The sequence below is a fragment of the Meleagris gallopavo genome, chromosome 3, assembly GCF_905368555.1.
Source record: "Meleagris gallopavo chromosome 3, MGAL_WU_HG_1.1, whole genome shotgun sequence".
Lineage (NCBI taxonomy): Eukaryota > Metazoa > Chordata > Aves > Galliformes > Phasianidae > Meleagris > Meleagris gallopavo.
The window spans coordinates 3,738,416-3,755,379 of NC_139406.1; the positions used below are offsets into that span (position 1 = coordinate 3,738,416).

The following is a 16,964-nucleotide window of genomic DNA, read 5'->3' on the forward strand; positions in this document are numbered from 1 at the left end:
GTTTCTGATTTTAAGTAAATTCTCACTTCACTGACTTTTTTTTCTTTTTTTTTCTTCTGAAAACACAACATCTATCCAATTAAAAAAACATTAGCATAACATTAAAAAGGCCTGCTCTAACTGGCAGCATGTAGCCCACAAGAGCAGACAGATATTTTTTACAATTTAGGGAACCATGTAATAGTTCCATGACTAATTAGACCTTTTAAAATAACCAACGCAACACACTTTCAAATTAGCATCTGAAAATGTCAGTATAATTAATTTATGATTTTCATGTTTTCAAATAAAGCATGAAAATAAAAATACGTTTGCTGCTAGTCTGCAATCTATCATCAAAATTCCAAACTACCACCTGACCAGTTATAAATTGACAATTAATGACAGTTTTCCTGATAAAGGAAGCAGAGTGATGCATTTGACAGTGTCACTGGCTGGGGCTGTAAGAGCTATTTCCTATGTTAGGTTATCTTCACCACGCACTTAATTTCCTGCAGCTAAATGTGGTTAAAGAAAAAAATCACCTAGCAAACTGTGTAGTGGTAAACTGAAATCTAGTTGCTGCAAGCAGACTTTATCAATTTGAAAACTACTTCAACTAGCAAGTATCACATGGAAGGGAGATGAGCCGCTCCACTAACAAGGGGAGAGAAAGAGAAAGAAAAGATCTTCATATCAATTATACATTGGTGTATTTCCCTCTGATTGAATTTTCCACCAACTGAAAATCTGTCCCATTCCATTCTACATCATAATAAATCTTCCAGCATTCGTTCAAAATGTTGTAAAGAGAGATGATTGTTTCAAGGCAGGTTCACAAAACCTGGTGTGAGACTGTAAAAAACTTGCTCAATGTAACTACGTCCTACATAAATCAGATTACAAAACAGATGAATTGTGATTTATTTTGCATACGCCAGATACACAACATGATTAAATCATAAACAGATTATCGAGTCTGGCTGACTTCTGCCTTTAGCAGAAAGATTTATCAAGTTACAGGGTAGGAAAAGAAAAGATATTAGGCAGCACACTGGAATATTGGCAGAGAGGAAACAAAGCCAAAAACTTCTATTAAACTTTGCAAAGGTGTGTAAGCCTTATTTTGATGGTTGTGCATTTGGGAATTAAACTGACACTACACTTTCACCGCATAAGCTACTAAATGTGCAAGGTCACTTGCAAAACTCTCGAAAGCATTTTTGCTCTTGGCTACGCAGTTCTACAAAGGGCTCTGGAACAACTGTTGGTCTTGAAAAGAAATGAATCCTGCTCCTTCACCAGGTGCCACAGCACAAAGTCATATACTCAAGACAGTAGTATGACAGCAGTAGAAGCTGCTGCCCAAGGAGCAAAGTGGAAAGTGCTTTTCAGCAGCTCAAGTAAAGCAAGTGACGTAGCCGTGTGGCTGAGACTTGATGCCTTCCACTGAACTCCTTTAGAAACAAAGGCATAAGCCAGAGAAACCACAGGGCTGCTGAACCTTCTAACATGCTGCTAAGTTTGTCCCTGCTTCAACTGTACACCAAATGCAAATGTGGTTATGATTTATTGCTTATTACATGTCTCATGTTAAAATGGATGGCTGTTTAAAATTCTTGCATGCTTTTCAGAAGCGTAAGAAAACAGCGCAGGTCCCACCGACTTGTGGTCTGAGACATATATTTGCTTTATATTTCACCTCTGAGAGGATTTTTTTTTTTTTTTTTTAAATTTCCTCTCTGACAATTGAGCAACCTGGCTGTGAGCTGTTAAAACAAATGCTGCATCCCACCCCAGACTTGGCTGTGCCTTACTGGCATGCAGAGCAATTTGCTTCACTGTGGAGTCTGTGCAGAGCTTTGGCATTCCTCACACTGAGCTCCAAGAGCAGAAGTCATCATCATGCTCATGGACAGATAATACACAACACAACCATCCTGAAAGATAAGATTCAGAGACAGATTTGCGTAGGAAGTGCTTCATTTGTTGACTTGGGTTTAGAGACAGAGCAAGAACCTAGTGCCACGGGAATGGCAGCAGCAAGTGGCTCACGTTGCATCTCTGCTTGTTCTGAATTTAGTATCACAGGGTGCTGAAATGAGCTTGTGAGGGCAAACCATTAATAAGGAGCTCGCAGGGCTGTCTAAATGAACTGAGAAGCAGTCAGAAGAAAGTGCTGGAAAGATTTAAATCAAACAAACAAAATGTTTTACTGAGATGAGTTTGCAAGCAGACCTACACAACTAAAAATTGGTGCCACATGGTGGCAGACTCAACTTGTTGGAGCTTGAAGATGCCTCTATGCAGCATGAATAGAGCAGGGAAGAGGAAAAGCCTGGATAGGTTCTCCCCTGCCCCCTCTCTCTGCCCCCCAGTTAACACCAGCTAGCCCTGGGAACTGGTTACCAGCACTTGGCCAAAAGTCTCTGTCTTACTGGGCCATGCCCTGACAGCTCAGCATTTGCCTTGTCTGAAGAATTTCCTCTGGTTTGCAATAAACACAAAAGCTTGCCATAAATACACAGTTCAGCAAATCTGATGTTGCTGTGCTTGTGATGGTCCTTCTCCACCTTCAGAAACACCAATTTTGTGGGAGATTCAAATTCTCCCAAGTAAAGTTATCCTTTCTCTTATCAGCTAGACCAAAATATCTATTTAAGCAAAAACAAGAATATCCAAAGGTCCATAAATCAAAAGAATAATAAGGAAAAAAAAAAAAAAAAAAAAAAAGCACATTAAACCCATATTTTTTTAAGTAAATCATACAATTTGGGACTTCAGTGAATCATTTGGAATGCTTGAGTTTAATACTGTCACAGTCACAAAAGTGGACTAAAAAAAATTAACAAATAATGAACAAGTCCAGTGACACAAATAAAAGCAAAATGTGCTTTTGAAACTGGTAGACAGATACCCAGCCACACATTCTCTATATGCAAGTCACAGACTCCATATGTAAAACTACATGTCTCTCTCTGTTCAAGAAGTTATATGTATTATTTTTCAGGCTGAAAAAAAAAAAAAGATTGCAGTGAAAAAAGTTGTGGATTTCAGCTGTTTAAAAAAAAGAAAAAAATACAAAAACATACAGTAGGGAGCTTTTATAAGCCACCTGGAACTGCCTGTCTATTCCTGGAAGCTCCTTTTGGTGGTAGACCTCATACATGCCATACATCTGACCAGCAAACCCAACCGTTTCTCTCCTCCCCTTTCCCCACTACACTACTTCTGAAGAAAATTAAAATGTTACATGCCAACACACTTCTTGTTAAACTGATTAAAGCATATAGAGAAGCTGTTACTTTTCAGTGAATAAGAAGTTGTGTTAGTTAATGAGAGTAGCTAAATAGGGAGATGTAAAAAGATGTAAGATACTCAAAAATCTGGCATTTTCGTGAGTACCAATCCTTTCTGCTAAAGTAAATAGTGATTTGGGATATGCAAATGAGTGGGTAAGAAATAAAAAGCAGAATCTTAATTTTGGAAAGAGTCCCAAATACTGTGTTGTTGGTTCTGGTCTCATATCCAAAAGGAAGTCAAGCTGTGTAATTCCACGTTGCTTTTGACATTTTTGCCTGTGAGAGGCTCTCAATCACAGAGTAAGAAGAACTGATATAATGGTATCAGAGAAAAGAAAGCAATTGTTTCAGGGATGTTTAAAGAAAGTACAGAGTATTGCCTGCCTGTACAACAAATGGCAGATGACAAAATGTTTCTCCTGGTACACAGAGGTCTGGAAGAGGTATGATTGCCATTGCCACCTCACGGTTGGCTCTGAAGCTTCCCATGTAAATCTCTGCTTGGTCTGTCAATGTTTTCTACATCCAAAGCCTTGGACCCAAGACAACGAGTTGCAGCTCACGAATGGAGACAAAGCCCAGTGCCAACTCCATGGCAGCCCTTGGATCTGCCCTCCCATTCTCCCTCCCCACTCAGCACCTGCGTGCCAACTGCCATGCCGCAATCCAGCTGCATGCTGGTAGCCCTTCCTGGAGGCCTGTCAGCCAAAGCCTGCTCTCAAGAGCCCACAGCTGGCAATCTGGAATAAGTTTCTAAACTTATGAATTGCACAGTCCTCTTCAGAAATCAGAAGAAAGACGAAGATTGTATTTCCATTGAGCAATGCATTACTCCTACTCTGATTATTCCCTGTTTTTCTAGTACTTGGAAATACAAAAATTGATTGAGTTTTAATTGTGAGAAATAAAAAAATACATCAGTTCCAGACACAATATTAAAAAAAACACTCTTTCTTTTTTAGATTAATGCCTGCCATAAAAACATGGGTAAAGAGACATCCATTCAGCTGCTAAAGCCTATTCCCCCTGCTCTCAAATACAGGGGAGAGGAAGAGAAGGAGGGAAAGGCATCAGTTATTTTCCAAGGCACGCTTGCTTTTGATGAAAATGTTATGTGTATTCAGGAAGAGACTGAGGAGGTAATCAAATATGGTTATCTCAAAATCATTACAATTGGGTAGATTTTGGAGCCTGAGTTGTTTGTTGGAACCTACCCCTAAAGTCCCAGCAGTTGAAATAGAACAGATGTGTAAAATAACAGGAAAAAAATCCAGATCTGTTGTGACAAATTCTTAACCAATTTTTTTTGAAAGATTTAAAATAACATAGTTTCTGTTGCGTTGGCTGTGATCCTGTTGACGTCTGTGCTCAGTTGCCCAGCACTTTCATATACATAAAATTAGAGGTATTTTTGGTGGAAGGAAGCATGGTCAGTGTATCTGATTGGTAAAATTACTTAAAATCACATTTCGACAGTAACTTCCAACTGCCCTAGAGCACGAGTTAATGAGATCACATGGAAACATATTGCGAACCAGGAAACATATTTTATACGAGACCAAAACAGTGGAAAAAATGTTAAATACACAATGTAGTGGGGCTCCGTTTTGTACACTTCACCTTTCTTGTTTGTGTTAGCACACAGGAATGCTGGGTGCCTTCTGACTGACTACAACAAAGCACATAAGGGCGGCTCTCTGCAACAGAAAGATAAAAGCGTGTTTGGTCAAACTCTCGCATTGTTGCCCTTGAAGTCTTTGGCAAAAAACAGCCAGACACAAAAGCCAATGTCCTGTCATTCTGACAAACTTAAATTCCTTTATACCTGTGGAAGGAGAACACAAATGGCTCTTTTTAAATAGTAGAAGGCTCTGAGAGATTTGCTGGGACTGAAAAGTATCCACCCCAGTGCTCACTGCCAGGTGGCTCCAGCAGACCCAGTGAGATGCCCACATTTCCCAGTTCTGAGCTGGGCCAAGGCCCTGCAAGAAGTTTAGACGGTGCCGAGAAGAGAAGATGAGCAGTGATGAGGAAGGGGAAGGACAGCATTACACAGAATCACAGAATGAACCTTAGAATGGCTTGGGTTGGAAGGCACCTCAAGGATCATCTAGTCCCAGCTACCCTGTTGCAGACAGGCTTGCCAACCACTAGACTAAGTACTAGATCGGGTTGTCCAGGGTCCCATCCAGCCTGGCTCCAGGGACGGGACATCCACAACCTCTCTGGACAGCCTGTTCCAGCACCTCACCATCCTCTCTGTGAAAAACTTCCCTCTGACATCTATTCTAAATCTCCCCTCCTTTAGTTTAAAACCATTCCTCCTCATCCTATTACTATTTATACATGTAAAAAGTTGATTTCCCCCCTGTTTGTAATCTTCCTTTCAATTGTACTGGAACGTATTGAAAACGTAATGAGGTTTTCTTGTAGCCTTCTCTTCTCCAGACTGAACAAGCTGAGCTCCCTCAGCCTGTCTTCATAGGAGAGGTGCTCCAGCCCTCTGATCATCTTTGTGGCCCTCTTCTGGACCCTCTCCAAAAAAAAAAAAAAGAAAAAAAGCTCCACATCTTTCCTGCTTTGAGGGCCTCAGACTTGGATGCAGTATTCCAGGTGAGGCCTCAGAAGTGCAGATAATCACCTCCCTTGTCCGGCTGGCCACCTCTCTTCTGATTCAGACCAGGATACAATTGGCCTTTCAGGCTGCAATATGGTGTAACATGAAGTGCCACAAACTGCTCAACTTCAGTTTTTGGACACAGATCACATCAGAGAGGTGCTGGATGGAGAAAAATGAGTCTGGCAATGCTAAGAGCCAAGGACACTGCAGCTGTGTGTTCACTTCTTTAGTGCAGAGTCCTCTTATGATGAACAAATATGACAAGAATTATCAGCTTCCAGATGAAGTTTTCTTCTTTAAACAAAAAATGGAAGGGAAGGGAAGAAAAAAGAAAACCAGTGTCCAACACAGATTGGCAAGAAGTTTTCAGATAAAGTTTCAGATGAAGTAAATGCTGAAACAATGTGTAGAAGAACCACATTCCTATTCTGTTTGTATTCACAGTCTATAACAAACAAAATAATGGAAACATCTCTTATTCCTGCAACAAAAATGTATTTGGATACGATGAACCACTGAAGTAAAACCTCAGTTTGATGGTACCAAATTGACCTACTGCCTGACAAAATTCTGAATACCCCTGAATATCCTATTTCCACACTGGCTGGACTGGGGCCTGTTCCCATTCACAACCAACATACAATCAACTCCTGAAAAGGCCTTTTAATCTTTCAAGGGTTTACTCATGGTTGTGCCACACCAACAACAGAGGCAGCATCACGATACACATCTAAATGGAATGAGTCAGTGGGAAGATTTGACAGGAAGCAGATACGGGAAGGGGAAGGAGGAAAGAAAAGAATACAATAAAGGTATAAGCAGGATTGTCCTCCAAGCTGGGGCTGCTTACCTCATATAGGATGTAGGAGACAGAGACTTTGGTTTGGCCCACTGGTACGGATGCTGTGGCACAGACAAGTACTGCTCGCAGAAGTTTCCTTTCCTGATATGTTGAAAGCTAGAGAAGTCTTCTGGTGACAAGTCGGCAGTTGGCGATATGGTCCCATGATCCTCGCCAGCCGGTTCTGTTTTGAGAGTCATGGACGGGGTGTGGTCGATGGCAGTCTTCCTTGACTTGATGGGAATCCCGTCATTCATATCTATTGTGCTGTCGGTGGTGAGAGCATTTATGGCAGCCACAATGGCAGAGCTGGTATACTGGTTGGTGTTTCCTAGCCACGTCTCATCTGTAACACTCACTCGCGGTGAGTTTTGTGGTGAAGGCGTGGGGGAGTGATGTGGTGAGTAGGAGGCCTGCCGGCCATTGAGGCTGTACTTTCTCTTGTTGCAGGGAGACGGAGGCCTGGAGCTGCGAGCCCCCAGCCAGTTCTCTTCTGTGATGCTCGTCCTGGGAGATGTTGATGGTGAGTGCCTTGGAGAATTGAGCAAAGTGCAGGCCACCATGCCGCGCTGGTACCCCTCCTCTGTATCAGTGGTCTTTGGAGAGACGCACGGGGACTGCCACGGAGAGGTCTGGGGTGAAGTGTATGGATACGAATAGTTGGACTCGTAGGAAGACGCTTCAGAGTTGCAGCTTCTGGAAGACAAGCTACTAGCTGGGCTCAGGCAGGACGGGTCTCTGTATGCCTCAAGGTTTGGTAAGTTCAAAGTGGCAGTGGAAGGTGATCGCTTGGCATTTGGGATGGCCTCCTCAACCTCATCATGGAAAAACTGATTGTTGTTATGATGCAGTCCCATGTAAGAAGTGATTTCAATTCTGGGGCTCTCCAGAGCTGGAGCTCCATTAGGTCTGATGTTTGGAGGCAGGTAATAGTCAGAGGCCCCGCTGTCAATGTGTCCTCCGTATCCAGAAGGATGATTTGTTGATGGGACAACTGAAATGATGGGATTTGATGTCTGAAGGCCATGACATGGAGTTGACAATGAGGAATGCGCCACATTTAGAGGCAAGCCAGCATTTACGTTTGAAGATGTATAATTATAGTGTTCTGGAAAACAAACAAACAAACAAAAAAGAATGATATGAAGCGCTGTACATAAATACTCACTTAATAACATACCAAGCTGGAATGGAGGGACATGACAAAACACACAAGAGCACAGCACTGCTTGACAACCCAGCAGCATTAAGGGAGAAACTGATGACTGCATCTTTGAATACCCTACTAATTGAGCAGCACAAGACAAGCCATTTTGGGAGGAGAATTTACATGGACAGAGGTTGTCTCAAAGACACTTATGTAAACTTCAGAGCAAAAAAGGGTGCGTCAGCATTCAGGGACTGCAGTGCTGCCCAAGAGATGTGCTTTTATATAAGCGAGCTTTATTCCCTCCTTGAAAAGTTGGAGTACACAAAAAGCACAGAAAAAAAAAAGGAAAAAAAAGCAGAGGCAGACTATAATGAAGTCCGTGATGAAACGCATTCTACTAAAAAAATTATACACAACTGAAATTTCCATTACATTGAGTTTCCAACCGGTTCCAGTTAACTAGGTTTTTGGAACAAGACAGATCTACTGACCTGCTCTGGTTTCTGGGACCACTTATCCTCCCACCCAACTGACAGAGACCAGGTGAAAGATAAACACGGATGTCTTGCTACTCTGCGACAGATGAAATTCCACTGAAACTGCTGGTTCTTGCAGATGCCACACTTAAATGCTGCCAGGAGCATGCTCTGGGCCAATTGTCTAACTGTGTAACAGCTCTGAGTGCGTTAAAGAGATAGCACGATCACTGTGGAAAACCTGAAAAGTGAGATCACATCACAGACTTGTGCCGATCCAGCACAGCGGACCAGCCAGATCTCTGCATGCCTCCGTTTCTGCTGTGCTGTGTAGAACCAGCTCCTCAAAGTCGGTCCTTAAGGATCGTCCTCGCTTCAGCCCTCCATCGGCCTGCTGGCAGGCCCACCATCAGCATGTGCCAGCTCCTCTTCCCTGCTCTGAGGCCTCATACAGGTCACTCTCCGCCTCCCAGACACACCAGTGGGCTGTGCCTGGGCAGGTGGGCAGCTCTCAGTACTCTGACTGATACCCAAACAGGACTCAGCCCCTGTGCTTTCCTTCTGCCTCAGGGAGGCTCAGCCACCTCTATACTTGAGCCAGAGCCCCTCAGGCTGGTATCTCTTGCCATGCCAGAAAAAGATGGCAAACACTTTCTGTTAAGGATGAGGGCTGCTGAATTTGGGGGGTGGATAATGCTGTTCTGTAGGTCTGTAGGAAGAAGGCTGGACATAATCCCAGCTGCAGCTCCAAGCAGCCTTCTCCCAGCTTAGTCCTGGCAGCGGCACTTCCCCATATGACAGAGGGAAATTCTGTGTCCCCCAGCCAGAGCTGGCCTCCATGAGGAACTAGGCCTTGTTCCCTGTGGGAGGCAAGCTCCTGGTGTAGACCACTGCCCACTTCCCTGAGCAGAGGCCAAAGCTCTGCTAATTACCACAGCTGTTATTCCCAACACGAAATGCTCCCAGGAGCGCTGCGGATGCAAACGAGCCTCCAAGATGGTTATGCCAGCCAGCGCAGTCAGCTATTCTCTTTCTTTGTTTATCAGCTCAGCCGTCTCTGGTGTCATCCTCCAGCTATCCTGTGATCGCATTTCCCACTGGCAACGAATCCAAGACAAACAGCACTTACAAAAAATTAATGTGCTTTAGCAGTTTCACAGCTGCTCTGTGATGTTCCAGCTGATTTACACCAGGTCAGGTAATATTTACAAACAATGAGAAACAACGTATTTTCAACTCACTTTCTACTCTGCCATCAGAAACCAGTCACTTAGTGAGGAACCAGAACATGCCACAGATAAAGCTGGAACGTTCAAAACATGATAGAGCTTCACGTTACTATGGAACTATGGAAAAAGAGGTGCTCCTTTGACAAGGTTCCTCTGACTGCAGTAGTCAGGTGAGACAGAAGTCCACCTAGGGGATCGAAGATCTCTCTTTCCAAAATGAGTCACCTTTTCTTGCTGCCTTATTGCATGGCAGCACCGCCCACAGCCACCACAAATACCTCCTTGTCATTCTTAGTGAGAAAAAAACACTGAAGCAGTCAGACCCTTGCTGTTCCAGAAAGGAGCTCAGAGAAGGGGTCTAAGCCCCCAAGGCAGTTTCAGCCCCTTTCTACTTTCTCTGGCTTCAGAGGAAGGCACCTCACCAGCTACTGGGATGCCACCTGGCTCCTCCTGGAAACATCCCTGCATTGCTCTATTGCACAACTGGTACCCAGCACACAATCAGACACAGCAAGCAGATGCTCTGTGCCCACCAGGTGGGCTTCATATATCTGCTGCCTGCAGCATCAGCGTCGTAGTTATTGCAATTAATAAATAAATAAACAGTGATCACTATTACCTGAATGATAAGTATGGCATGTTAGAAAATCTAATGTATAGCTAAGGTAAAAATCAGACACTGAAGTCTTCTGGAGATCTGCAGCCCAGGCCAAACAGGCAATGTGTAGAAAGTATGCCCAACAAATATAAAAGCCCAAAAGCAAGATCTAGGAACAAGACCAAGTCCTTGGTTTGTTAGCTAAAAACCACCAGCCACAATTTCTGAAAAAGCATGTTCCCGTCCTCAATTTATGTTTTTACAATGCACATGGAGCACACACAGTCAGCAGTCATAACACACTGATGCTTTTCTCACCACGAAAAACCTTTGCACAAAAGCGAATAAGATGCACGGAAATAAAATGCCTGCCTCAAGTGGGAAGTGGCCACATAGGCACAAAGCTGCGGCACATAAAGCAGCAGCCCACGAGCAGCAGGGTGTTTTAGCAGCACCGATAGGGATGAAAAGAAGGTAAAGTTTTAGCACGGATGGTCTCTGCTCTCAGCGTGACCCTGACCCATGCTGCTCATGGGCACTAACTTGAGCTACTTGCTACAAAGACATTTTCAGTAGTTGACCCTAACATCCCAAGCCAAACATCAGCATCAGGCCGGCTAGTGCAAGTCCACAGTAATTTTGTTGCCATCATGCCCATACTTGCACTACGTTTAACTAGGACAAGAAACTGGATTCCTCCATTTGTAAGCACATCTTCACGTGTTACATTTCACTTTGTGACAACGTTAAAAAAAAAAAAAAAAATAATCAGACCTCTCTAGTTAATTTCACAGAGCATAGGCTTTATTTCTTTCTATAATTAGGCTGATCCTACAAATACTGGGCACCATCACAGTTTTTATTTATACTCTTTAAATAAGAGTGCTTAACGCCCTCAGCTCAAAGGGGCTTCAGAGAAGCAGAGGGCTGTGTTACACTGCAATACATTGAGTCCCATCTCGTTCTGTGCTGAAATTCATGCTTTCAGCACTGCCTCTTCTCACCAGGACTTTGACACTTCATCTGTCCAGACTCCTGCTCTTTCTAGGTGCATAATTTCTAGGAAATTACATCTGTAATGCCTGTGTGACACTTTTAAAACTTCATTTTCTAAAACTGAGAAGCTCCTTACAACCGTTTGGAATCTTAAGGCTTGCTGGAGTGCAGAGTGACAGGAGAGCACTGTGCACAGCTGTGTCCTAGCAGGCTGCAATACACAGGCAAGGATGTGAGAACCTGCCTCGATTTAAAGACAAAAGTTCTGGTGAGCTGAGAAACTGAGACGGCATCAAATCTCCTGCTTACACATGAGCTTTTTAGGGTGACCAGCTAGCACTGTAATTGTGACAGCCGGTCTCGGACCAGGAAACGACGACAGCTTTCTGCATGCGTCCGTTCCGGGCTCACTCACCTCGTTTCTACTTCAAGTACTGCTGAAAGTCACAGAACAGCAGCCGCGCAGAGGCTTGGCAGCGGCGACCCGCGACAAATCCAGGACCGTTATTTTGGTTTACAGATGACCTTCAGGCAACCCCGAGCCCAACCCGCTCCAGCTCACGGCGGGGAGGCTGTGAGCGGGCCCCGCGCTCCTATCTACCGCCCCGCATCCTCAAACCCCCGCGTCCGGCAGCCTGCGAGGACAACTCGGTCGCAACCTCAGAAAAACTGTCGGTGTTTGAAGAGCTCCGAACAATCCCGGAGTTTAAAAAACGCCTCTCCAGCCACCTCCCACGCGGCTCCCATCCGAGTCACAAGGGCACCGAAAGAGAAAGCGTCGGACGGCCGCGGGCACGATTCAGTTCGGCTCGCTTTCTTCCCGGCTGCGCGGGGCACGAGGACCGACCCCGCCGCTCCCCCCACCCCGGCCGGCGCACGCCGACTTCTCTCGGGAAGGACCCCCTCGGAAGAGCCGCCCCGCCCCGTCCCGTCCCGTCCCCGCCGGGACCGGCTGCCGCAGCATCGCTCCCTTCGGCGACGGGCTGCCCCCGCCGCCCCTCGCCGTGACCCACCTCCGCCTCCTTCCTCATCGCTGTGCTTGAACTCGAAGAGAAAATCAAAATCAAACTCCTGCTCGGCCTCCACGCCGGTCATGCCTTCCGCAACCCGCGACGACACCCGTCCCGTTCCGGCACCCTGCTGGCGGCGGCGCAGCCCCCGGCTCGCCCCCGTCGGGCCCGCCCCGTCGCACGGGGACACCTGCTGCCGCGGCTGGGCTCTCGCTCCGCGGCGCTGGGCTGGGCAGCCGGCACGGCGGCCCGGGCTGCGGCAGAGGTAATGTGAGCCCTGCCCGACGGGCGGCCTCGGATCTCGCTATCGCCGCCGCCGCCGCCTCTGATCCGCCTCCCTCGCTTTGTTGATGTTTCCGGGTCGATGCAAACCACCCCCTTTCCACTCCCCCCCCTCCGGCGTCGTGCGCTCCCGGCGCGGTCCGCACGCCGTGGGAACCCCTCCGAGCCCTCCCTGCGCCGGCACCGAGGGCAGCGGGGAGGCGGGCAGCTTTCACCTGTGGCTGTCCGAAGAAACGGTCATCGCCGCAGGTGCCAAGCCTCGGGGAGCCGCGGAGCAGCTGCCCCGGAGGAGCGGCGGGATACGCTGCGCTGCGCGAAGCCCGGGTCCTTCCTCCGAGGGTCCCACCGCTCCTCGTCTGCTAACGGGGAGGCTCCAAGCTTGCCTTATTATTATTATTTTTTTAAATCTTACTCCGTTGCAGCACCCACTAGTGCCAACTGCGATAAAAAGTGCGGCGTAGCAGTTCCCCACGCGTGCCGCGGACGGACGCGTCTCCGGGCCGAAGGGGACCCGCGGGGCCTCGCAAATGGACCCCCGCAAATGGCACCCCGCAAATGTCCCCCTGTAAATGGCCCCCCGCAAACGGCCCCCTGTAAATGGTCCCTCGCAAATGGCCTCCGCGGCGGTGCGGCGGTGCCCGTCCCGCAGCGCTGCTGCTCGCGGGGGCTGAGGTCAGCCTGCCAGGAGGACGCAGCGTCCACTTGTGTTCAGAAACGCGCGCCATTTAGAGCCCGTTCTGAAGGCTCCGATGTACAAACGACCTCCCCGACCCAGCAGCCGAGGCTTGCTGCCGCTGTGGAGCTCGCAGGATTCAAGGCCAGATTTCAAAAGGAATAGTTTTTAAAGCAGTTATGGAAACGGTATTCCCTTAATAAACCGAGGGAATACCATTTTCCAGGCTCACGGCTGAAATCTCCACTACAAAGTGCCAGGAAAACACACTTTTTTTCCATCCGAGGATCGTGCTTTTTCCCCTTCCCGCAGGGCCGGGCCGTACCGCAGCCCAAACGCGCCTCAGGCGGCTCGACGGCAGCCGGAGCTCATCGATGGGCAGCCCAGGGACCTCGGGGGAAGGCATATAGGCTGGGACAGAAGCGGGAGGTCGTCGGGCGGGCCGGGCCCAGGCGCCAAGCGCCACTTCCCCACGCGCTCGATGAGTCACCCGCGTGTGCAAAAGCCTCGGCAGCAGCGGTGCTCCTCCGCGTGGAGCTGCCGGGATGCGGAGCCGGGGACGAGTGGGACGTTACGCGTCACCCGCCCACGGCCTCGGCCCGACAGCGCGGACAGCCCGTGCCGCCCTGCCCGCGTGTGGTACCTGCACGTCGGTGACTTGTGCCACGCCGTGTACGGACCGTCTGACGGCCGGCTCCGTGAATATCGTTGCCATCAGTAAAATATTTTGATTGGCACCTTTCCCCTGGGGGAAGATGAAAGGTGCATAGAGAGGTAGAACGAAAGCGATGTGTCGGATGTGGGAACAGAAGGAAAGGTTAAGGCGCCGCTTAAAAGAAAAACCAAAACATTAATGCCATTCAAGTGGGCAGAGCGAAAGGAGCGAGCCTGAAACGCAGCCCCAAGCGTCCCCGTGGTGAACCTGGACGGCCCCAACGCCTCTGGCCTCAGAGCAGCCCCACCCCGCAGGCCCGATGGAGACTTGAAATGGCACGCAGCGTTAAGCCCCGGCCGTATGCTGGGCTCCGCAACCCGCAGAGTCCTAGGAAAAGAGTGGGGTTTGTGGGGCCCGCTCCTTCCGCTGGGACCTTTTGTTTGAGTTCCTTCCCAAGCTGATGTCAAATTGCCCGTTTTCTTTGACTGTCATCACTTGGCTATCAAGAGGCACCTCATTTTGCAAGCAGCGATCTTGACCTGTGGGGTTCCCTGACGTGTTTCCTGCATCAGGACACAGTTTTTGGCCTCATTCTCTCAGTCTCTTACAAAATACATCCACGTGGCAGAGAGTTACCGAGGAGGGCTGCTGACATTTTAACGCGGGCATCAGAAATACCAAAGGACTAAAGAGGGGGAACCTCTTTGACGGAAGACTTCACTACGTGCATAGCGTGAGCTGGTTCTGCGTGTACTTCCCACACGGGGGGACATTCACTGCCTAAAATCTTGAGTGCAGCCCTCGGGGTTCTGAGGGGGTAGCGGGGGGGGGGGGGGGGGGGGGAGGGAGGGCGAAGGAGACAAAAGCAAACGCCGTTGAGTTACAACAGTCATTAACTTCCTTCTGAAAATATGCCTGCCTGCTTCAAAAGTGGGGCTGCAGCTTCCGCCGCGCTCGTAGCTTTAGCATAGGCAGGGTCCCGTCACCCGAAAGGAACCCCTGCAGTGAAAACTTCCACGTTAAAAAAAAAAAAGAAAGAAAAAGAAGAAAGAAAAGTAAAAATAAACAAAAAGAGGGGTCCTGAGTGTCTGTGCAGCTTCCTGGGACCGATTCGGGGAAGAGCCGCGCTGTCCCCCAGCCAAGCTGCGGGATAAACCCCTCGCGCTTGGACGCGACCCAGCCCCAACTTCTTCCCAGCTTTCAGTCCCATAGGAGCGGAGGCGGCACCGGGTCGGGTCGGAGGCGGACTCGAGATCCCGGCAGCCCGGGGCGCGGCCCGAACCCTGTGGTCTCGAGGCGATGCGCAGGGAGCGTTTGCAGGATCCCCGGCGGCCTCCCCGCTCTGGCTCGAAAAGGCGACGTGCGAAAGCGTCGCCAGTGCGGTGCTGGGTAACGATGTTCCGGGGAGAGAAAAATGTTCCGACTGGCACAGGAGGTCGCAGTCGGTTCCCGCTCCGGCGGAACGCTGCCCCTGGCACAGAGACGTCCAGTCCGAACGAGCAACGACCGACAAAACCTTTCCCGAGCCCCACGCCCTCGTCCTTTCTCTCTAAAAACTTTGCCGGCGTGTTTGCATCGCGCTCTTTGCAGCGGGGTTACCGCGGGGCACCGCGAGTGGCAGCTCGGAGCCAGGGCAACGAGAACGGCTCTCCGCGGGGCCGGGACAACCGTGTCGGCGGGCCGGAGAGTGCCGCGGTGCGATGGGGAGGGCTCGGCGCTAGCGCGGCGCTGGCCCGGGCCCCTCTCGTGGGCGGCTACCTACCGATCCCTGAAAGAGAGCTGCGGTCACAGAGCACGTTCTGCCCTCCACCAAAGCGATGAGATCCGAGACTGCGGGGTGTTCCCCGGTCGTTTCCCCCCCGCCCCGATCGGACTCAACGCTCCCTGCGCCGTCCCCCGAGCCGGGCTCGGAGCTGGGTCCCGCGGGAGGCTCGCGGGAGCGGCGGCGCGGCCGAGCCGGCGCCGTGCGAGAGGCGAAGGAGACACCTATTGGCAAGCGGCCGCTGGCGAACCTCCGGCCCGCCGCGGGGAAACACCGGGGGACACCGCCGCCCGCCCGCCCTCCCGCCCGCCGCCCGTCGCGCGTTACCTTCCTCCGCCGCCTTCATGGTGCTGCCGAGCAGGCGGGCTCCGTGCTGCGGGGCCGCCGGCGGCCTTTCTCTCCCACTGGCTGCTGGATCCCGCGACGGCGGCGCGGCGGAGGCCGGCGGGGCAGCGCTTGGCATCCACCCGGCGGGACGGCGGAGCCCCGGCGCCTCGTCCTGGCCGCCCCCGGCCCCTCGGCGCCCGCCCGCGCCCCCCGCCCGCCTTCACGCCCCGGGGGCAGGGGCCGCGCCGCCCCCGACGCGGGAGCCGCAGCCGCGAAGGCACGGGAGCTCACCGCCACCGCCCCCCCGGGGCCGGGGCATGGAGAGGAGGGCGGTGTGCGTGGGGACTGGGAGGCACTGCCCGCGCCGGGGCGGCGGGGCCGGCGGGCGCCGCTCGGCTGCCGGGTGCCGCAGGAGGGGACGGGACGAGCGGGCGAGCGGAGCGGGGAAGTCTCGCTCTGACGCAGGGCTGCGCGCCCGGCGCCGCCTTTTTAAAGCTGGAAAACACCCCCCACCTCCCTTCCCCTCCCGGCCCCTCTCCCCGCCCCGGGATCGTGATGTCAGCCGGGCCTCGGCCCCGCCGCCGGCGGGCGGCCAGCGGGAGGCGGGCACCAGCGGGCACCGACGGCCTCGGCGGCCCCCTGTCCCCCGCCCGGTGCCACCGCCCGCGGATCCCCGGGGCCTTCCTGGGGGAGCGGGCGCGTCGGGGTCGCGGGAGTGGGGAGAGAGAGCCGGGGAGAGAAGGAGACGGGGGGGGGGGGGGGGAAAGGCGGCCCTGCATGCTGAAATCATTATGTAAAAAATCGCAGGCTTCCCCCGCTGTGGAAATTTGGAAAAGAGCATCAACTGGCAGGCAAGAGAGAGGAAAATCCCATTCTGCTAAATTACTAACAGACCCCGTGGACTCGGTTTCAGTCGCTTCGGATTTATTCTGATTATTTTATTTATTATTGTTCTGTAAATATCTCAGCAACGCAGTTGCATCTCATCACTTCGTAGCGGGGGAAGGAGAGGCTTCCAGCCTGCAGCGGCTCCTCCTCCCGCCTCCCGCCTCCGGGATGCCCCG

At 50.5% G+C, this 16,964-nt stretch overlaps 1 protein-coding gene across 11 annotated transcripts in view; it reads right to left on the reverse strand.

Moving 5' to 3' along the window:
* The window catches only part of NFATC1 (nuclear factor of activated T cells 1), a 114,926-nt gene extending 98,533 nt beyond the window's left edge, over positions 1 to 16,393 (reverse strand). For 6 of the 11 annotated variants that reach the window (XM_085220092.1, XM_085220090.1, XM_085220089.1 and 3 more), the window contains exons 1-2: positions 15,901 to 16,392; positions 6,752 to 7,850 (exon numbers count right to left, since the gene is read on the reverse strand). In XM_085220092.1, coding sequence (XP_085076218.1) covers positions 6,752 to 7,850; positions 15,901 to 16,036 — 1,235 coding nt within the window. In that variant the 5' untranslated portion in view covers positions 16,037 to 16,392. Of the gene's footprint in view, positions 1 to 6,751; positions 7,851 to 12,204; positions 14,596 to 15,573; positions 15,713 to 15,900 lie in introns of those variants that run through there. The other 5 variants (XM_085220087.1, XM_085220086.1, XM_085220083.1 and 2 more) reach the window with 3 other exon arrangements.
* Positions 16,394 to 16,964: the final 571 nt, after the last annotated feature.